Genomic DNA, 23,043 nt, shown 5'->3' on the forward strand with positions numbered 1-23,043 from the left:
AAAATTGCAAAGTAATATTCCATTGATTATATCTCACAACTTCTTGATCTAGTCATCAACTGATAAACAAATGTTCATCATTTCTATGTTTGGGCTATTTTGAATAGTGCAGCTATGAATATAGAAATGCATATATCCTTTTAAATCAGCGTTTTCATGTGCTTTGGGTATATGGCTGTGAGTGATACTGATGGATCATTAAAGTATTTCCATTTTTATTTGTTTGAGGGCTCTTCAGACTGCATTCCGTAAGGACCACACTGCATGCCTATCTATAGTGTACTAGAGTTCCTTAGTTTCCATACTGTTGCCAAGGCTTGTTGTGCTTTGTTTAGTTTTATTGATATTGGCCATTCTCACAGGTATGAGGTGAGGTCTCAATGATTAGTTTTAATGTTTATTTCTCTAATGATAAGTGTCATGGGTCTCTCTCTTTTTTTTTTCTTTTTTAGGCTGTGGGTTATCTGTATGTTTTCTTTGAACAAATGTCTGTATGGATATTTTACTTAATGGCTTGCATCCCCCCCCTTTGTTTGCATCATATGATTTTATTATACATTTTTTATGCTAGTTTCCTGTTAGATGCTTGCAAATATCTTCTCCCACTATAGATGGGCATGCAAACTAGTGTGGTCCTTACGGAATGCAGTCTGAAGAGCCCTCAAACAAATAAAAATGGAAATACTTTAATGATCCATCAGTATCACTCACAGCCATATATACCCAAAGCACATGAAAACGCTGATTTAAAAGGATATATGCATTTCTGTTGATAGCCAGATTAAAAAAAAAGAAAACATTTTAGTTTTGTGAAAATTTGATGTGTAGATGTTTTTTTGATTTGATATAGTCCTTTTGTTCATTTTTTAAGCTTACATTGCCCATGGGCTCAGACTCCAAGTACATCTTTGATTTCTTTAAAAATTTTAAAAAATATTTATTTATTTTCCCCTTTTGTTGCCCTTGTTTTTTATTGTTGCTTTAGTTATTATTGCTATTGTTTTTGATGTTGTCGTTGTTAGGATAGAGAGAAATGGAGAGAGGAGGGGGAAGACAGAGAAGGGAGAGAAAGACCTGCAGACCTGCTTCACCTCCTTTATGAAGCGACACCCTTGCAGGTGGGTAGCTGGGGGCTCTAACTGGGATACTTACTTGGGTCCTTGGTGCTTCACGCCATGTGCACTTAACCTGTTGCACTACTGCCTGACTCCCTACATCTTTGATTTTTTTTCTGATTTTTGTTTCTTTTTAAATTTTTTTTTGAATATTATTATTTTTTTTCTTTTTTATTTATTTCCCCTTTTTGTTGCCCTTTTTATTGTTCTTGAAGTTATTGTTGTTATTGATGTCTTCGTTGTTGGATAGGACAGAGAGAAATGGAGAGAGGAGCGGAAGACAGAGAGGGGGAGAGTAAGATAGACAACTGCAGACCTGTTTCACCACTTGTGAAGTGACTCCCCTGCAGGTGAGGAGCCTGAGACTCTAACCCTGGTCTTTCCACTGGTCCCTGTGCTTTGTGCCACGTATGCTTAACCTGCTGCGCTACCGCTGACTCCCCTAAAACTTTGATTTTAAGGTCTTGAAGTGTTTCAGTGATATTTTCCTCTATCTATTTACTTTCTGTTATGTATTTTATAGTTTCAAATTTAATAACCACATATTAAATTCATTATGAGTATGTTAGTATATAGCATTAAATAATGGTGTAGTTTCATTTTTCTGCATCTGACTGTCTAGTTTTCACAGCACTATTTATTGAAGAGGAATATTTCCCCCACTGAATACTTTTGGTTTCTTTGTGATAAATTTGATTTCAGTGTATGAGTGAACCCATTCCTATTCTGTCCCATTGATCTGAATGCCTGCTTTTGTTCCAGTAGTGCACTTTATTTAATTTTGTTTTCAGTTGGGAGGATTATGGGTACTGTAAATACAGTTGTTGGTTCACATGTAAGGTTTCTTAGTTTTCTGCAAAACACTTTCACCCCAGTCTACCACTATGCACCAGTACCTGAAAGCTTCCCCCTCCCCCATAAGTCTGTTACTTTGGGGGCAATAAATCAAAACCTTCCAAGTTATACTTTGTGCCTTTCCTTTCTATTTTAATTTCTTAAATTCTGTCCATGGGGTGTGACAATCCTTTTCTTTCTGGCTTATCTCACTTAATTCCTTCAACTTCTATCCAAGATGAGGTGAAGAAAGTGAATTTATTATTCTTAAATAGCTGAGTAGTATTCCATCAACTTTCTCAGCTACTACTTATCTGTTTTTGGACACCTGGTTACTTCCAGGTTTGACTGTACAAATTGTGCTGCTATGAATATAGATATATACAGATCTTTTTGTATCCAAGGGTATGTTTGATTCATTAGGACATATTCCGAGGAGAAGAATTTTTGGATCATAGGGTAGATCCATATCTAGCCTTCTGAGAAGACTCCAGACTGCTCTCCACAGGGGTTATATCAATTTACATTCTTACCAGCAGTGCAGGAGGGTTCTTTTGCCCTGGCAACCTCTCCAACATTTGTTGTTACTATCCTTTCTAATGTATGACATTCTCAGAGGAGTGAATTGCTATCTCATTATTGTCTTTTCTTTGCCTTTCTATGACAATCAATGACTTTAAATTTAGTTTGCAGTGTAGTTAGGATTGTGAGATCTCTTTGTCTCTATCTCTGAATTGCTTTGCCTATTTGTGCTTCCACACAGATTTTCTTTTCAGCCTTAGACTTCCATATATATATAATCTTTATTTATAAAATGGAAGTGTTGACAAGACCATAGGATAAGAGCGGTACACAATTCCCACCACCAGAATTCTGTATCCCATCCCCTCCCTTGATAGCTTTTCTATTCTTTATCCCTCTGAGAGTATGGACCGAAGATCATTATGGAGTGCAGAAGGTGGAAGGTCTGGCTTCTGCAATTGCTTCCCCGCTCAACATGGGCATTAGGAGGTTGATCTATACTCCCAGCCTGTCTCTCTTTCCTTAGTGGGGCAGGGTTCTGGGGAGGTGGGGGTGCCAGGACATATTGGTGGGGTCATCTTCCCAGGGAAGTCAGGTTGGCTGGCATTATGGTAGCATCTGGAACCTGGTGGCAGAGTAATGAAGCTGAAGGGTTGATATTCCACACCTGACGTCTTTTGACACAGTCTGAAGTGAAGCATGCTGAGGTGGTTCTTGCTGCATTGATTAGATTGGGAGCAGCAGATGAAGTATCAGTTGATATGAATTGAGAGAAGCATGATGGAAAGTGAGCCCCACCCAAAATATTTCAGGCGTGGGAGAAATAAGGGCTTTATAGAGAAAGGGGAACGCTCATGCTATCTAAGGGTGTAAGAAGGCAATAGATACTTATTGCTATAACCAAATTATTTGGCAAATGGGTTAACGTTGAAAATCTCACTGTTAGGATTTGCTGTATTATACAAGACCTCAATATAATTTATTTAATTTTCTGCTATTTACATATAGCTGTATCTTACAAAGTAATGGCACCAGTTGCTTCTATTCTCCCTGGTCAAAGTTTTTAGGAGATTTAATATTTCAAAGAACAAGTTGTTATTGGAAATGTATTAACAATTAGAGCCCATTGTTAACCTTCAATCTAATTACCAATTTGAAGTTTTAAGTGCTTAGATTGAAGGAACACACAGCTATGCTCTGTGCATCAAAATGGTTGAGCCATTTAATCCCATATTCCTCTCTCATAATAATTACATAGTGATTTGTGAGACTGTAAGTTAATACGAGTGTATATTAACATCTTTCCCATCACCAAAGGTCTGTGTTGTCCCTGTCATGTGCTCCCCCCCCCCCCCATGAAGCTGAACATCTACCATCACCCTCCACCCAGAGATTTTTCGGTTTGGTGCCCTATTCTAGAATCAGTAAGATTGTGCTTGGAGTTTCCCTTTCTGTTCTTCTTTTCTTCTTCTCAACTCATGTTTATGAGTGGGATCATTCCATACTCATCTTTGTCTTTATGACTTATCTCACTTAACATTATTCCTTCTAGCTCCATCCAAGATGGGTCAGAGAAGGTGGGTTCATTGTTCTTAATAGCTGTGTAATATTCCATTGTGTAAATACACCATTAAAACCAAGTGGGATTTATCCAGGAATGCAAGGCTGGTTCAATATACGTAAGTCAATCAGTGTCATTCAGCACATCAATAAAAGCAACACCAAAAACCACATGATTATCTCAATAGATGCAGAGAAAGCTTTGATAAAATCCAATACCCTTTCATGTTCAAAACACTACAAAAAATGGGAATAGATGGGTAATTCCTGAAGATAGTGGAGTCTGTATATAGCAACATTATACAGCCAACATCATACTCAGTGGACAGAAGATGAAAGCATTCCCCCTCAGATCAAGGACTAGACAGGGCTGTCCATTTTCACCATTATTCTTCAACATAGCATTGGAAGTTCTTGTCCTAGCAATCAGGCAAGAGGAACAAAGGAATATAGACTGGAAGAGAAGAAGTAAAGCTCTCACTATTTGCAGATTATATGATAGTATGCATAGAAAAACCTGAAGAATCCAGCAGAAAGCTACTGGAATTTATTAGGCAATAAAGCAAGGTGTTAGGCTACAAAATCAGTGGCATTTCTTTGTGCAAACACTAAATCCGAAGAAGAGGATTTCCAGAATTCACTTCCATTCACTGTTGCAGCAGAATCAATAAAATACCTAGGAATAAACCTGACCAAAGAAGTCATTATTCAAAGAAACAGAAAATGATACCAAGAAATGGAAGGACATCCCACACTCATGGATTGGAAGAATTAAAATCATCAAAATGAATATTCTTTCCAGAGCCATATGCAAATTTAATGTTCCACCAAGCTTCTTTGAGAGAATAGAACAAAAATTACAATTATTTATCTGGAACCAGAACACACCTAGAATCGCCAAAACAGCCTTGAGGAAAAGAAACAGAAATGGAGGCATCATACTCCCAGATCTCAAACTGTATTATAAGGCCATCATCATCGGAACAGTTGGTACTGGAACATAAATAGGCACACATACCAGTTGAACAGAATTGAAAACCTAGAACTAAGCCCCCACATTTATGGACATCTAATCTTTGATAAGGGGGTCCATAGTATTATATAGAGGAACAAGTAGACTCTCTTCAATAAATGGTGCTGGGAAAACTGGGTTGAAATATACAGAAGTGTGAAACTGAAACACTTTATTTCAGCAGAAACTAAAGTCAACTCCAAATGGATCAAAGACCTGGATGTTAGACCAGAAACTTATAGGAAATACTTATATTCTTAAATACTTATAGGAAACATTGGTGGAACACTTTCCCACCTAAACCTCAAGGATATTTTGATGATACAAACTCAATTGCAAGGAAAAAACAAAAACAAATCAATGTGACTATATCAAATTGAAAAGCTGCACAGCCAAAACCATCACCCAAACAAAGAGACCCCTCACAGAATGGGAGAAGATCTTCACATGCCATACATCAGACAAGAGACTAATAACCAAAATATACAAAGAGCTCAACAAACTTCTCAACAATAAAGCAAATGACCCCATCCAAAAGTGAGGAGAGATGATCAGAATATTCCCTACAGAAGAGATCCAAAAGGCTAACAAACACATGAAAAATTGTTCCATGTCACTGATTGTCAGAGAAATGCAAATAAAGACAAAATTGAGATACCATATTACCCCTGTGAGAATGTCATACATCAAAAAGGACAGCAGCAACAAATACTGGAGACACTGTGGGGAACGTAACCCTCCTGCACTGCTGGTGGGAATGTAGATTGGTCCAACCTCTGTGGAGAACAGTCTGGAGAACTCTCAGAAGGCTAGAAATGGACCTACCCTATGACCCTGCAATTCCTCTCCTGGGGATATATCCTAAGGAACCCAACACATCCATCCAAAAAGATCTGTGTACACATATGTTCTTGGCAGCACAATTTGTAATAGCCAAAACCCGGAAGCAACCCAGGTGTCCAACAACAGATGAGTGGCTGAGCAAGTTGTGGTCTATATACACAATGGAATACTACTCAGCTGTAAAAAATGGTGACTTCACCGTTTTCAGCCAATCTTGGATGGACCTTGAAAAATTCATGTTGAGTGAAATAAGTCAGAAACAGAAGGATGAATATGGGATGATCTCACTCTCAGGCAGAAGTTGAAAAACAAGATCAGAAAAGAAAACACAAGTAGAACCTGAAATGGAATTGGGGTATCATACCAAAGTAAAAGACTCTGGGGTGGATGGGTGGGGAGAATACACGTCCATGAAGGATAATAGAGGACCTAGTGTGGGTTGTATTGTTATATGGGAAACTGGGGAATGTTATGCATGTACAAACTATTGTATTTATTGTTGAATATAAAACATTAATTCCCCAATAAAGAAATAAATTTAAAAAAAAAGAATATTTTTGTGTTTCAGCATATGGCCAGTCCTTTAGAATGTTTACTTGAATGCATATTCCTTTCGGGGATTGGGTGTCAGGACATGTAATATTCTGCATTTGTCTATGATGATTTTGTTTTGATGTTACTAATTTCATACTATGGCAAGTTGACTTTTCAGATAGAAATGGAAGAGAAAGATAACACAACAGTAGAGCTACTTTAAATATAGTGGTTGCTCAACTCCAACCTGAATCTTACACAAGATGAAGTAAGCACGCTGTTTAAATGTAACATCCCTCCCCCTTTATGCTATAGTAGAAACTTTTCACTATCTCAGTTTATTATTTCTTCCTGCATGAATTTTCATTAATTACCTTTTATATGTCAAGCATTGTTTTAAGTGTTGGGCATACACAGATTATAAACTTACTGTCTACAAGGAATTACTATACAGGTGCACTGACCTCCAGTGAAGCCCATTTTCTTGAAATTTAGTGTGTTTAGATAGAAAGTAGAAGAACTTCTGTTTTTTGGTTCGTTTTTATATTATGTTATAGGCTTATAACTAAATTAATAAGCACCTATTACATACTTATTTGCTAGGTTATCTGTCTCAGTTACTGCAAAATAAAAGGAAACTTGTGAATTTAGTTTACAGAAATTTACCAGTCTTATAGATATAAATATAAAAGTAATTAGAGGGGTCAGGATCGTAGTGCAGCTGGTGAAGCACACATGGTGCAAAATGCAAAGACTGGCGCAAGGATCCTGGGTTGAACCCCTGGTTCCCCACCTGCAAGGGGGGGCGTCACTTCACAAGCAGTAAAGCAGGTCTGCAGATGTCTATCTTTCTCTTCCCCTCTCTGTCTTCCCCTCCTCTCTGTCTTATCCAACAACAGTGACATCAGTAACAATGATAATAATAGCCACAACAACAATAAAAAAAAATATGGCACCAAAAGGGAAAAAAATTATCCTCCAGGAACAGTGGACTTGTGGTGCAGGCACTGAGCCCCAGCTATAACACTGGAGGCAAATAATAATAATAATAATAATATTATTATTATTGTAATTATGGTATAGAAATATACACGAGAGTTATGAAATATATAAGCAGAACTAGACAGTTAGAATATCAGGCTGGAATATAGCACATGCAGTAAGGTAAGTATTTTATAGTGTTCACATCTTGAATTTGAGCCCCGGCAGCACATGACAGTGCCAGAATATAGTGTGGGGGAAGTGGGAATAATTCTGTACTGTGGGGGTCTATCTCTGACATGAAGGAATGAAAAAATTGGAGCTGGGTGCTGGCACACCCAGAAGAACTCACATAACAACATACATGAGTGCCTAGTTGAAGGTCCTGGTCCCTATCTGCAAGGAGGATATTACAGCACATCTCTTTGGCTCTCATCCTCTACTTTTCAAGCAGCCCAGGAGCTGTGAAATCACATGTGCAGGGCCCTGGTGCTGTCCCTAAAAAATTTTAAAGCTTAGGTTTGAAGGTGAATTTTCTTTTTATTTACTCATTTTTGTCTTGATAAGTTTATGTATGTCTTAAATTTAGAGCATACAGTAAGAAAGGCATTCAGACTACTTACACCTATCTTTTAATAGTTGTTATGCTTTTCATTTCCTTCCATGAAAGAGTTCTTAACTGTAAAATCAAAGTTTCATTTTTTGTAGATGTTCTAAATTTACCTAGCAGGCCTTATATATGAATCCAACTTTTTAGATTTTTCAATTTTACTGATGACATAACTGATACAGGAAATATTATACTGAACTGGATTGCTGTTTACTCTTAAGTCCCAATAGATAGTATTTATAAGCAGATTATAACTTTACATAAAGAGAACATATTCTAGTTTGTTGTATCCGCTTCCTGCGTGGGGGAGTGTTGAATGGGAGTTCTGAGAGGAGGAATGAGAGCTGAGGGGTAGGGAGGACTGTGTCAACGACACAGTGACTTTATTTCTGACTTTCTAATATTTATACAGAAGGCAAGCAGCTCTTACACAATTCAAGGTTATACATGATTTCATGATTTACTGGCAGTTAGTTAAAGTTCAAGTAGTTACTGGAATTTGCTCTCTTCCCCTATGGCTTGTGCATTATTCAGCAGCTAGCAAAGTCAAGGTCAGCTCAGAATGTTTTGCCAAATGTTTGCAACATATGTAAATGGGGAAGTTGTACCACCAAAGGCCATGGTGGTGTTTCCCATGCTTACTCCTGGCAGTCTTGTTTATCAAGGGCCTGATGGAGAATTGCCTTTTGATGGTCCTCTACAGTTTGTGTCCCGCTCTTACATAGTCTTGCCTTTTTTTTTTAAAAAAATTATTTTTATTTATTAGAGACAGAAATTGAGAGGGGTAGTAAGATAGAAAGGAAAAGAGACAGAGACACCTGCAGCTCTACTTCATTACTGGAGAAGCTCTCCCCCTACAGGTGGGGACTAGGTGCTTGAACCTGGGTCCTTGTGTGTGTTGAACCAGGTGCACCACTGCCTGGACCACCTTGTCTTACCTCTTATTACTTTGTTAAGTAACAAAATTGCCATATTTTCAGAATCAAGATAATTCCCAAGGCATAGGATTCACAGCTTAAGCACATTCTACCATCCTTATATAATACCATTCAGTTGGGCAAATGTTAGCTTGACTTATGAAGATTGGAGTAAAGGGGGCCGGGCGGTGGTGCACTTGGTTGAGAGCACATGTTACAGTGCACAAGGACCTGGGTTTGAGCCCCCAGACCTTGTCTGCAGGGGAGAGCTTTGTAAATGGTGAAACAGTATCTCAGGTGTCTGTTTCTCTTTCTATCATCCTCTTCTCTCTTGATATCTGACTGCCTTTATCAAGTATATAAGTAAAGATAATTAAAAAAAGAAAAGTTTGAAGAAAAGAAGAAGATGGAAAAAAAATGCATGGAAGGATGCCTAATTGAAAAAAAAAAGTACTTGATATGCTCTTATATGGATTCTGTCATCTGGATGATTACTGTCAACCAGATAATTTTATATGTAGTATATATTGTGTGTATAGGTCAGGTTCCCCATCCTCAGTTCATAGAAAATTAATTCATGTAGTTTATATTTTGTATTTCATGGTTCAAGCCATCTCTACTATATACTGTATATGTGTGCCATACTATATATGTATGTTTGCATATGTGTTTGTATATATATTAGTGGGGAGGATTTTCATTATATCTGTAGAAGCATATATTATTCTAACTGTTGTTTATTAGTTTTCAGGGTTATGGTTGTATTTACCTAGTAAATTTATTTACTGATGCCTATATAATGGCATTTTAACAACAAAAACATTAGGTGACCTTCTTGCTTTGTTTGATGTGTTATTTGCTTGTATTTTTCTAAATTATTTATAGTTAAGTTTTTATATTGGTTTTGCTAATATAAATACAGTTACTATGTATATTATACGATAGTTCTCATATGGAAACTTAAGCAAAACTTTTACTAGTACATATTTATACCACTTTCCCATTCTACTTTATGAATCTGTAATAAAAAATAATCTCTGTGTGTGTGTTTAAGTGTGCTTCTGTAATTAGTTAATTACCAGGACTGCATGTAGGATTCTGTAAGCTGTGCATTACATAGTTCCAAAGGATGCTGATTATGTATGTGACAGCTTTGATAATTACTTTTGATAAAGTGAAATTTAAGTAATTGTTTCATTTAATTCAGGCACAGCCAGTTGGAGATTGTGATTTTAATATTCGTCTGCAGTGTATAGAACGAGAAATAATAAATCCTCGACATGAAAAAATGAAGACTGGGCTCATTGACAAAACACAGGAACCATTTAGTGTCAGAAACAAGCCATTTTTTGACATTTATACTTCAAGAAAGGTAAAGTTTCTAACTAGCATTTATGGTATATCATAATTCATTTTGAGAAAGGAACGTGAATGTCATTTTGCTGCCCAGTTGGTTTGAGTTCTCCAGAAATTATTTGAAGTGAATATAGTACCATCCTAGATAGATATATTCAGATCTCTTTAGTATGATTCTCTGTGATGGACACTTAAACTACACATTTTTTTTTCATTTTTTTTTTGGAGTTTTTGTTGAGAAACCAGCTGGTAATGGCTTTCCTTTGTAAATCACTTTGCTACTCACTGGTTACCTTCAGAATAATTGTCTTCTAATACAGTACTGCTCTATTTCCCTCCTGGTTCTCTTGACCCATTTTCCTCTTTCCTCTTTTCTCAAGAAAGGGATATGAAAAGGAGAGCAGCTCTATTTTGCCAGCCATGCAGTCCCCCTGTTGTAATTTATGGTGTTTCATATGGTTGTTAGGGTTCAAGCTCATAGCCACACTTACAGCGAGGCATGTGCTTTGTTAGGTGAACTATCTCTAGGGCCACATTCTTATTTACTTTTTAAAATATTTTATTTACTAATGAGAGGGGTGGGAGAGAGAGAGAGAGAGAGAGAGAGAGAAGAGAGAACCTGGCATCACTCTGATACATGTGCTGGTGGGGATCTAACTCAGAACCTCATGCTTCAGAGTCTCTTTGTCCACTGAGCCAACTCCAGAACCACTTTTTTTCTTAAGTGATGATTCATTCTATTTACGTTTATCCATATGATAATTATTCTGGGCACCATTGCAGTCATCATGTTTTAATTTTTTTTTTTTTTTACATTAACCACATCTTTCATTCTGTTCTTAAAATTTGTAGGGGTGCATGTTGACTGATATTTGGATGGTCTGTATTTTCATTTTTTTATTCTAGTGGCTAATTTGATAATTACAATCTTTATATATTTAACTCTTATTTACCTAGTAGATGCCTACCTATGAATATTCTAAGTAGTAGGTGTATGTTTTTGTTGACTTTCCTATCAAGCCCAATTTTCTATTAGCTTTAAATACTGTTACTTTCCTAGTGTTCAGTGTGCTTATACCTTTATATTGGATTTGCAATTAATCAATTCTTTATTCTTTTATCCTTTCAACTTTGTTATATCAGGTTATATATAATATAATAGACATGCATATATATTAGAGAATTACATAAAGGTTTAATTTCATTGGAGGGAAAGAAGCAGAGATAGGGAGAGAGAGTGAAGGGAGAGAGAAAAGCACACTGATAAGCACTAGCATATGATAGTGTAGGGGATTGATCTGGAACCTCTGTGGCTTCAGACGTGAAAGTCTAGTGCTGTTACCTTCATAACCCTATATTTCCGTATTGTTGAGGTAGAAGATATTCTTTCATTCTTTTTTTTTTTTTTAAATTTTTTTAAAGTGTTTTTCTTTTTTTTTTCTTTAATATTTACTTTATTTATTCCCTTTTGTTGCCCTTGTTGTCTTTTTTTATTGTTGTAGTTATTATTGTTGTTGTCGTTGTTGGATAGGACAGAGAGAAATGGAGAGAGGAGGGGAAGACAGAGAGGAGGAGAGAAAGATAGACACCTGCAGACCTGCTTCACCGCCTGTGAAGCGACTCCCCTGCAGGTGGGGAGCCGAGGTTCGAACCGGGATCCTTATGCCGGTCCTTGTGCTTTGCGCCACCTGCGCTTAACCCGCTGCGCTACAGCCCGACTCCCATATTCTTTCATTCTAATTCCTCTCCACACATTTTTAAATTTTACACTTAATCATTAATACTCTATTAACAAAGTCCTTTAACCATTTGTGTTTGACTGAAGTTTCTCTATTAGTGGTTTAAGAACACTGATACTCTAATGTTTGCATTTTTGAAAATATTTTATTGTTGTTTTTTAATATTTATTCCCTTTTGTTGCCCTTGTTTATTGTTGTAGTTATTATTGTTGTTGTTGTTGGATAGGACAGAGAGAAATGCAGAGAGGAGGGGAAGACAGAAAGGGAGAGAAAGGTAGACACCTGCAAACCTGCTTCGCCACCTGTGAAGCAACTCCCCTCCTGGTGAGAAGCCAGGGGCTCAAACCGGGATCCTTACTGGTCCTTGGCTTTGTGCCACGTGTGCTTAACCAGCTGTGCTACCGCCTGACTCCCAAATATTTTGTTGTTGTAACTGTTTGTTGAAAAAAAATCTTTAATAATTAGAAAGAGAGAGAGAGATAAGGAGAAGGAGGAGGGGGAATGCAAACACACAGGAAGGGAAAGAAAATGAGAAAACAGTATAGCAAGCATAGGATAGGAATCAAACTCAGGACCTCAGGTTTCTTAAGTCCAGTGTTTTATGCTCTGGGCCACTTCCTTGGCAGATATATATATATATAGAAGAGCCATTTTCTTCTTCTTTTTTTATATTTATTTTCCCTTTTGTTGCCCTTTATTTTTTTATTGTTGTTATTGATGTCATTGTTAAATAGGACAGAGAGGTGGGCAAGACGGGAAAGATAGACGCCTGCAGACCTCCTTCACCGCCTGTGAAGCAACTCCCCTACAGGTGGGGAGCCAGGGGCTTGAACTGGGATCCCTACTGGTCCTTGTGCTTTGTGCCATGTGTGCTTAACCCACTTCACTACCGCCCCACTCCCTTCTTTTTAAATTTTTTTATTGTTGTAGTTGTTGCTGTTATTGATATCATCGTTGTTAGAGAAATGGAGAGAAGAGGGGAAGACAGAGAGAAATGGAGAGAGATGGGGAAGACAGAGGGGGAGAGCAAGATAGACACCTGCAGACCTGCTTTACCGCCTTTGAAGCGACCCCCTTTAGATGGGGAGCCGGGGGCTCGAACTGGGATCTTTGCACCAGTCCTTGTGCTTTGCACCACCTGCGCTTAACCCGTTATACTACCGCCCGACTCCCGTCAGTTTTCTTTTAAAGCAGCACTTTATAATTGAGCTTTCTTTGATGATGGACATGATCTTTTTATAATCTCTGTTGTCCTGGACATTTTCCATTAACCATATATTACTACTGGCTATTTAAATTGTGGTGAATATAATTGAGGGATTGAAAATTGAAGTTAATGTGTTTAAAAAATTTATTACCTCATGTGTAGTAGCCTATACTATCTTGCTCTTGCCTACTTCACTTCTCATTTTCTGCAACTTTTTAACTCTTGTTTATTGGCTAGTGTTATTATTTTATTTACTTATATGTTGTTATATTTATTTGAAGTCTTTTGTACCCTGCTGGGAACTTTCCTAAAATCTTTGGTTACCTCTTTCTATTTCATTTCTTAGTTACCTCAATAAGTTCATTGTTGAAGACTGATATATACCCACAAGATTTCACTAGAATTTAAATAGAAAACGTGAAACTGTATTACTGTAAACATCCATATTTTTAATTCTTGCATTTTACATTTCATTATGCCTGCTTTAATATACATTGGTTCATCTATCTATTCCTCTGTTCATTTGTTAGTCTATTTTCCAGATCTATTTCAAGTAATTTGTAGACTTTCATTTATTTTTAATTTCAGTTTTTATTAGTTTGTTTATCTTTGTTGGAAGAGTACTTTACATATCCTGAACATCAATCTTTTGTCAGATGTGTTTTTCTAATATTTTTTCTTAATTTTGTAGCTTACTGTTTTATTTTCTGAAATGTGTCTTTTGATAAGTAGGGGTTATTAAATTCACTGAAGTTTAGTTTATTAGTTAATTTTCTTTTGTGGCTAGTGCTTTTGTGGTGTCTCACTTAATAAATCTTTGTTTACTTAACTGAATGCCAGAAATGTATTTTCCTATTTTCTTCTGCCTTTATGCTTTAGCTTTTATGTTTAGTTGTATTTCCTTGTAAAATTAATTTTTGTGTGTAGTATGGAATAAGAATTGAGGTTTATCCCTCTCACCTACCAATATGACTATTACTATTATATTAGCACTATCTGTTGAAGACTGTTCCCTCTGAATTTCACTGGTACCTCTCTCAGAAATTAAATTATAGGAGGCCAGGTGGTGGCACCCCGATTAAGTACTCACATTGCACTGCGCAAGGACTTGGGTTCATGCCCTTAGTTTCCACCTGCAGGGGGAAGCCTCACAAGTAGTGAAGCAAGCAAGGCTGCAGGTATTTCTCTGTCTCTCTCCCTCTCTGTCCCCTTCTCAATTTCTGTTTTTATCCAATAATAAATAAAAAGAAAGAAAAAAAAAGCTTGGATTGAAAAAAAGGAAATCAAATTATAAATGCAGTGCATTTATAGCTTGAACACCTGATTCTTGTTTGCGTTGCACTCATTTCCATTCTCCACGTGAAAGAGGTATAATTTTTATTATTTTTTAAATTAAAAAAAATTTTTGTTTATAAAAAGGAAACAGTGACAAAAATAGGATAAGAGGGGTACAATTCCACACAATTCCCACCACCAGAACTCCATATTCCCAACCCTTCCCTTGATAGCTTTCCTATTCTTTATCCCTCTGGGAGTGATAATCTTGGAGGAAAAAAATAATAATAAGCTAAAATAAAAAAAAGTAAACGACCCTTCTATATTACTCTCCTATTTTGTTTTTTTAGTTCTTAAAACCTACTATTTAATAAGTTTTTAAAGCATAAAAAATTAAAATGCTTGAAGTTATTATTGTGTTGCTTACTGTATTTCTGAAAATATACATGTATTTGTTTTATAGCTACTTGAAGGAAATTTTGCCAAAGAAGTCAGCCATGAAATGGATGGACTTATTTTTCAGCCTATTGGAGTAAGTTCATTTTATCTAGTATTTTTTTCCTTGAAGTACACATATGTAACTCTTAATACTTGCAACTAACTGTTCTTCTCTTCATAGTGTTTGCAGAATGAGCTTTAGTGAGACTTTGTTTTTAATTGTTAGAATGGAACCTGACTCTAAGAATGATGTGATAGTTACATGTGTACCCAATCTACTTAGTTCATGTTTCTTTTACATTCCTCCTGTATTAATGTTAAATTGTCTAATGGATGTTCTAAGTACAAAAGTATATTAAATAATGTCATACGGAATAAGCTCCAATTTAGCATGAATCCATTCTTCTTCTTCTAGCGTTTGCCATGAATCCATTTATGAAAAGCAAAGGCAATTTTCTCTCATCTGAAATTTTCAGTATATTCAGTTTTGTAGCCTTTAGTATTTCTTCATCATTTTGCTTTATGCAATTTCAATCTGATTTTTTCTGTTCTTACTTAACTGTGCACTCAGTTTCAGCTAATATTACAGGAATGATCGTCTGTATTCCATTTTCTTTTTTTTTTTCTTTCTTTTTTTTTTTGTATTCCATTTTCAAGCTTTTGATTTGCTAAGGCCCCTGGTGAGCTTGTACTTAACTTCTAAACAGACTTATATACCCATTTTAAAATGTGAAAAATAACTTACTATTAGGTGAACATGAATGAAATTAACAAACATATATATGCTGCTGAAAATAGTTAAAATATATTTCTAATTTACTATGATTTTCCTTTTACAAAAGGAGTATTTTTCCTCACTTAATTTTTTAAAAAATTTTTTATTAGTGATTCAATATTGATTTACCAAATTACATGTCAACAGGGGTATAATTTCACACCATTATCACCACTGGAGTTCTGAATCCTATGTCCCTCCATTGCAAACCACCATGGTCCTCCCAAGGTTGCAGACATGGGTTAACTGTCATTTCTACAACTGTCTACATTTGAACATTTTTGCCTCCTTTTTCTTCCAGGTCCAATCCTCTTTTCCCTTCCAAGCCACACATAACCCTATTAACTGCTTCCAAATATCTCTTAATCCTCTCTCTCTGGGATGTGATGGAGCTAGAGTTCAGAGCCCTCTTATCCTCTCCCTCCTATCACTTTTCCCTCACTGGGAGTATGAATCAAAGTTGTTTTAAGGGTGTAGAAGGTAAGAGTTCTGACTTCTGTAATTGCTTCTCCTCTGGATTTGGACATTGCAGGTTGATCCATACCCCCAGCCTGTTTATCTTTCCCCAGTCGGTAGGGCTCTTTTGCAGTTAAAACCACTGTGCTTATACATTGTCACCAAGATTTTTTTTTCCTTTTCTTTTTGCTAGCTGAAGTGGTCTTTGTATGATTGCTTTTGTATATTTAAAGGAACGATCTCACTTTGTACTTTAGCTTCTTTATAAGGAGGTAGGAAGAGAGTTGTTTACAAACAAGTATGTACCTTTCAGTGATAGGAAGAGATTAGGTTCAGTCCCCTGTATCACCATAAGCGAGAACCGAGTAGTACTCTGCTAAAAAAAGAAAACAAAAAAGAAATATTTTTCTATGCAAAAGCACATTGTGACTTTTCTGAGAACCCAGTAGACAAGCAGAGAGAGAGAGAGAGAGAGAGAGAGACTACAATGCCTGAGCTCCTGATCCTGTGGTGCTTCCATCTGTTGATGGAGCTTGAACCTGCACATGGTAGAGTGCATGCCTCGAGGATGAGCTATCTGCTTATCTGTACGGTACATTTTTTACCATATCAAAAATGTCATCATTTATTTATTTTAACATTTTATTAGTTTTTAAAAAATATTTATTTATAAAATTGGGGTATAATTTCATATCTTTCCCATCACCAGAGTTTTGTGTCCCTATTCCCTCAACTAGAAATTGCAGTAGTTCTCCCAAGGTCACAGATATTGGTTGAATATTTTATCTATAACTATATTTATATACACTTGCCCATTTTTTTCTATGGTCCCTCTCAATTTCTCTCTGTCTCTACCCAATATATGTATATTAATAAAATGACTGTTTGAATTACCAATCCTTAGTGATCTGAGTGAGTCAACATACAATGGAGAGGAAGCAGCTCCAGGTATAAACTATAAATTAAAACATGTTTATTAAAAAAGGGGGCGCAAGGGGTAGTCGGGCAGTAGCGCAATGGGTTAAGCGTATGTGGCGCAAAGCGCAAGGACCAGTGTTAGGATCCTGGTTCGAGTCCCCGGCTCCCCACCTGAGGGGGGTTGCTTCACAGGCGGTGAAGCAGGTTTGCTGGTGCCTTTCTCTCCCCCTCTCTGTTTTCCCCTCCTCTCTCCATTTCTCTCTGTCCTAACAACAATGACTACAATAATGACAACAATAATAACTACAACAATAAAACAACAAGGGCAACAAAAAGGAATAAATAAATAAATATTTTTTAAAAGGAGGGGCAAGGTGGGTGGGGATAAATAGCATTGGTGGTTATGTCAAGAGACTCTCATGCCTGAGGTCTCAAGAATTCCCTGCACCACCATAAACCAGAGCTGCTCAGTGCTCTGGTGAAAATAAGAACAGAAGGGAAAACATAAAGCTGAATGTGGACTGGAGTTGGTGTATTGCACCAAAGTAAAAGACTCTGGGATTGGGGGAAGGGTTCAGGTTCTGATGATGGCAGAGGAGGACCTAGTGTGGCTTGAATGGAAGTGTGGAAAACTGAGAAGTGTTACACATGTACAAACTATTGTATTTTACTGTTGACTGTAAACCATTAATCCCCCAATGAAGAAATTTTTAAAGAAGTGTTTACTTAATTGTTTCAGGTAGAGTCAGAAAAGTTGATATGTGAGGGTGACATAGAAAGAATGACATCTGCACTACTGCTTTATGGCTTTTGAAAGGCGCCTTACCTCCACCCCCCGAAGGTGGGGACCAAGGGTTTGTACTCCGGTCTTAGTGCACTGTAATGTGTGCTCAACTAGGTGTACCACTCCCTGGCTCAACAGGTATAAACTAGTTTGATTTTTTTTTTTTAACCTGCTATCCTCTTATTTTGCAGAAATATTTCAAAAATCAATGAAATGGCAGGGGGAAATCTTTGCAAGTGCTAAAGCAGGGCTGCAAGTGTCTCTCTTCTCTCTCCCTCTCTGTCTCCCCTGCCTTCTTGATTTCTTGCTTTCTCTACCCAATAAATAAGTAAAGATGAAAAAAAAATCTTAGTGAGTGAAGTTGAAAAGATAGATGTTACTGCTTATAAAAAAAGCTTTAAATCCTGGCAAAATATTGAAGGATAGTGATAAAGATGCTATATTGAAGTGAATCTATTGAGAGCAGAACCTCAACTTAGAAGACAATTTGCTTACATTTTGATCTGTTGTTTTCATAGACAATCTTACAACTCATTAAATACACATAAATGCTTTTATAAGAAAAAAATTGATCAGTATATTCACAAAAGTAAAATTCAGAGTGTTGGTTTATAGAGATGTGAACAGTAGTAGTCTCTCTCCTTTTTCTACGAGTACAAACTTTGTGGTTTCAGTTTTTATTTTATTTTTTTTATTGCCTCCAGGGTTATCACAGTCTCAGTGCCTTCACTAGAAAGCCACTGCTCCTGGAGGCTATTTTTTCCCTTTTTGTTGTCCCTGTTGTTTATCTTCGTTGTTGTTATTCTACTTACTGCTGTCCTTGTTGGATAGGACAGAGAAATTGAGAGAGGAAGGGAAGACAGAGAAGGGGAGAGAAAGATAGACACCTGCAGCTGTGCTTCCCCTGCAAGTGGGGATTCGGGGGCTGGAACCAGGATCCTTGCTCTGGTCCTTGCACCTCACGCCATGTGCACATAACCCACTGTGCTACACCACCTAGCTCCTGGTTCCAGTTACTTTAAGGGAAACATGGTTCAGAGGTATTCTGTACAATTAGAGATTTTGAGAGTGAGTACTTAAGTAACGTAATATGATTAGAATTGTTCCATTTTATTCTAGTACATATTTTTGATTTATTTATATATTTATTTAAACAAGAGAGATACAGAGAAAGAGAACACAGCACTGCTCATCTCTTGCTTATGGTGATGCTGTGGATTGAACCTGTGACCTTAGAGTCTCAGGCATGAAAGTCTTTTGCATAATCATAATGCTGTCTCCCTAGCACTCCCCTTTATTTTTAACTATGATTGTCATGTTTTATTGTGCTTAGTTTATATATTTAACTTTTGCATAGGTATATATGTGTAGAAAGAAGAGTATGCAGGATTTGGCACCATTTGTGGTTTTAGGTTCCCAGTTGGAATATGGGAGTGTATCTCCTGTGCAGTGTCGGTATATAATATTTCTAAAACAGAACAGTTATGCCTTTATTTAATCAAAGCATATTCAACTGCATTTGCAGTGTTATAGAAAATCAGCTGAGCAGTTACCATCAACATTATCTAATTAATTGGTATTAAGCAGTCATCACCAAAGTTCCAGATTTTCATGAACTTTTTTAGGGAGAAAGCATGGGTAGATAGGTAGTTAGGGTAAACATTTTGTTTATATCATAGCGGTCATGATATATATTGTACTGTTTGATAAGTTCACATATTCCAAAAGGCTTCTAAGTAAATACCATTTGAATCATCTGCTCTTTTGAAAGGTTACTACTAATCTGTTTTCACTGCAAAATCAAGATCATTCTCTCCAACCTTTGTCTTGTCTTATTTAGTTATGTTAGTTGCTACTGTTATCTTCTCCCATGACTTCTATTACTGTTAAGGAAAGACTTTATTACATTCTAGTTTCTTGTCATGTCTTCCCTGTCTCACTCAAGTTCTTAATCTTGTATTAGTGACTACAGTTTGGTATTTATTGAGGTTTTTTTTGTCCTGGACCTTTTTGAGTTCTCCCTAGAAATCTTAATGTTCATTGCTTAAATTAGTTCTTATAAATCTTACTTAGATCTTTGACTTCTAAACTCAAGATTTTCTTTTCTTTTCTTTTTAAATTTTTTTTAAGGTTTATTTATTTATTTATTTTCCTTTTTGTTGCCCTTGTTGTTTAACATTGTTGTGGTTATTAATGTCGTTGTTGTTGGATAGGATAGAGAGAAAATGGAGAGAGGAGGGGAAGACAGAGGAGGAGAGAAAGACAGACACCTGCAGACCTGCTTCACCGCTTGTGAAGCGACTCCCCTGCAGGTGGGAAGCCGGGGGCTCAAACTGGGATCCTTACACAGGTCCTGGTGATTTGCACCACGTGCGCTTAACCCATGCGCCACCGCCCAACTCCCAAGATTTGCTTTTCTAATTACCTGCCACCTTTGGAATTTCATAAAAATACCAGAAACAATGTATTTTAAGACCTAGTTCCATCTGCCGAAACAGTCAAGCATACAAGTTGTTTTGTATGTCCTTTCAAAGTATTTTTCTATGGTTTAGTAGATAAGAATCTTGATGTTAGCTTTGGCACTTTATTCTCTTTTTCATTCCTTCCACACCATCTTTAAGCCTTGCTTTATTTTCCACAGTTTTCTTAAGTTTTTCCCTTTCAGTGTGGCTGGTGGTGGACCTGGTTGAGTGCACAAGTTACCATGCGCAGGGACCTGGGTTTAAGCACCCCACACCTCATCTCTGGGCCTGGGGCGGGGGTAGTTGGGGGGGGGTACTTGATGGATGGTGGAGCAGGTCTACAGATGTTTTTCTCCCTCTTTACTCACCACTCTATTTCTCCTTCCTGTAGAGTAGAGTAGAGTAGGGTAGGGTAGGGTAGGGTAGGGTAGGGTAGAATAGAATAGCATTGCATTTACAAAAATGGATGTATGTTTTTTCTAAGGCTCAAACTTTCATGAGACTCAAGTTATATTTCTCCTCTTACTTTATTTTATTTATTGGAACACTACTTAGCTCTGATTATTGCTAACACTGGGCATCAAATCTGTATCCTCTCACTGCAAAGCCCTGTGTGCTACTACTACACCCTCTTACTAGCCCTAAAGTGATCAGTTACTTAAACTTACCTATTTATTTGTTGGTGTTAGAGAATGAATTGAGGGTCTTGTACTTGCATAATGTGCTGAGCAGTTTCTCTTATTCATTTTTCTTATTCTGTCTACTTAGATGTAGAATGAGATTGGAGAGGGAGAGAGAGATACCAAAACACTACTCCTTCATTCATGTAGTTCCTTTTGGTGCTGTCCATAGTGCACCCATTACAGTTATGGAATTGCAACCCAGTATTTCACATGTGATAAGATATACACTCTACCCAGGAGCTATCTCCTAGCATCTTAAAGTGACTATTTATTTATTTAACTGAGGGGGTTAATGCTTTACAGTGGAATTATTGACATATGCATACAATTTCATTTTGTACCAGGCCCCCAGTTTGCTCCTTCTCCTCCCTCCTCCTCACTCTGCAAAGTTCTTTGCTTTGGTAATTATTGAAGTGATTATTTAAAAAAATAAATTCCTTTCTGGCCCCTGCCATAAATAATTACATTTTACTCAACTTATATAGGGTTTTCAGTTTTATAATTTCCTTGAAATTTTGGAAAGCAAATAAATATTTCTGTTGTTTGTCATCCAAAGGTTTTTTTTTTTTTTGAAATGACCATTTTACATTTATTTATTTATTTATGGAGAGGCAGAGAGAACGTGAAAGAGACCATAGCACAGATCTTTATTCAATGCAGTGGTGGCTGGGCTTGACCCTTGATCATGCAGTTGTTAAAGCAGCACACTGCCAAATGATCTCTCTCATAAGGCAGATTTTAATGATTCATGTTACATATTTTATTTCTTTATTGGATGGAGACAGGGAAAATGAAGAGAGAGAGAGAGAGAGAGAGGGAGAGGGAGGGAGGGAGAGTAAGAGAGAAGAGAAGAGAAGAGAAGAGAAGAGAAGAGAAGAGAAGAGGAGAGAGGAGAGAGGAGAAAGAGACGCCTGTAGCACTATTACTGCTGGTAAAACTTTCCCTATTCCAGGGATTAAACCCAGGTCACTGTGTGTGAAAACACATAACACCACTATGTACCTCTGCCCAGCCCCTGTAAGTTTTGACTTTGCTAATAACTTTACTTTCTCAGCTCTGAAAATGAAACTTAATATTATGTCTGCCATCTGACAAAAATTGCTTTTATCTTTTTCTAGATAAGAATTTTAAAAAATATATAATTTATTTATTGATGAGAGGGATAGGAGGAGAGCCAGAAAGAACCAGACATCACTCTGGCACATGTGCTACCAGGGATTGAACTCGGGACCTCATAGCTTGAGAGTTCAACACTTTATCCACTGCAGCACCACCTGGATCACTAGATAAGAATTTTTGTATCACTGTCAAGTAATAATGATATGATGTTTTTAAATATTTTCATCACTGTCTTTTTATCTATTTTTCTTATGGTAGGTCAGCATGATTTTATGTATCTGGCATTAATCAGTTTGAATGTAAATTGAGTTAGTTTTGATTTTAATATTGCTTTATTTTAAAATACTCATTTTAAAAAAAATCTTTACCTCTCCTGGTGTATTGAATGTTATAGATAGATTATAAAGTGAAAATTGGAATTAGTCTATTGCTTGTCTTAGGTACATGACGAATTAGAGTGGTTTTCCTCTGTAGCAGGGATAATGTTACCATGGTGAGAGCTTCTGTTGCCATGACATTTGCTTGCATATTTTGATAGGTCTTCAATTGAAGAAGGGCTCTGTTTCCTGGCAGACTGGAGAAGTGTCATTCTAGCTTCTCTTAAAATGTGCTGCTTTTTTTAAAATTGAAAAATACAATTCTTTCCAGAGAATTATAATGATGAATTGCCAAGGAGGAAAATACATGTTATATAATTTTAATATATCTTCTTTGCTCAACTTTTGGATAATAGCAAAATATTCTTAGCTTGCTTTCTATGTGTGGGGGAGAGATGAGAACATCATTTTTTTTCTAGTTTCCTTAATAAATGTTAGCTTTTCTATTGAATTTTGTTGACCATAGATAGTTTAAGATATATAAGTTGTTGTCTCAACTGGATAGCGATACATGTTACTGTATAGC

General features: G+C 36.7%; 1 protein-coding gene across 2 annotated transcripts in view; it reads left to right on the forward strand.

Annotated features, from left to right (window-relative positions):
• Positions 1 to 23,043, forward strand: part of RNGTT (RNA guanylyltransferase and 5'-phosphatase) — a 301,664-nt gene that overhangs the window by 119,244 nt on the left and 159,377 nt on the right. The window contains exons 11-12 of one of the 2 annotated variants that reach the window (XM_007533539.3): positions 10,136 to 10,300; positions 14,969 to 15,037. In XM_007533539.3, coding sequence (XP_007533601.1) covers positions 10,136 to 10,300; positions 14,969 to 15,037 — 234 coding nt within the window. The remainder of the gene's footprint in view (positions 1 to 10,135; positions 10,301 to 14,968; positions 15,038 to 23,043) is intronic. The other variant, XM_060205495.1, reaches the window with a different exon arrangement.

The sequence above is a fragment of the Erinaceus europaeus genome, chromosome 13 (genome assembly GCF_950295315.1).
Source record: "Erinaceus europaeus chromosome 13, mEriEur2.1, whole genome shotgun sequence".
NCBI classification, from domain to species: Eukaryota; Metazoa; Chordata; class Mammalia; order Eulipotyphla; family Erinaceidae; genus Erinaceus; species Erinaceus europaeus.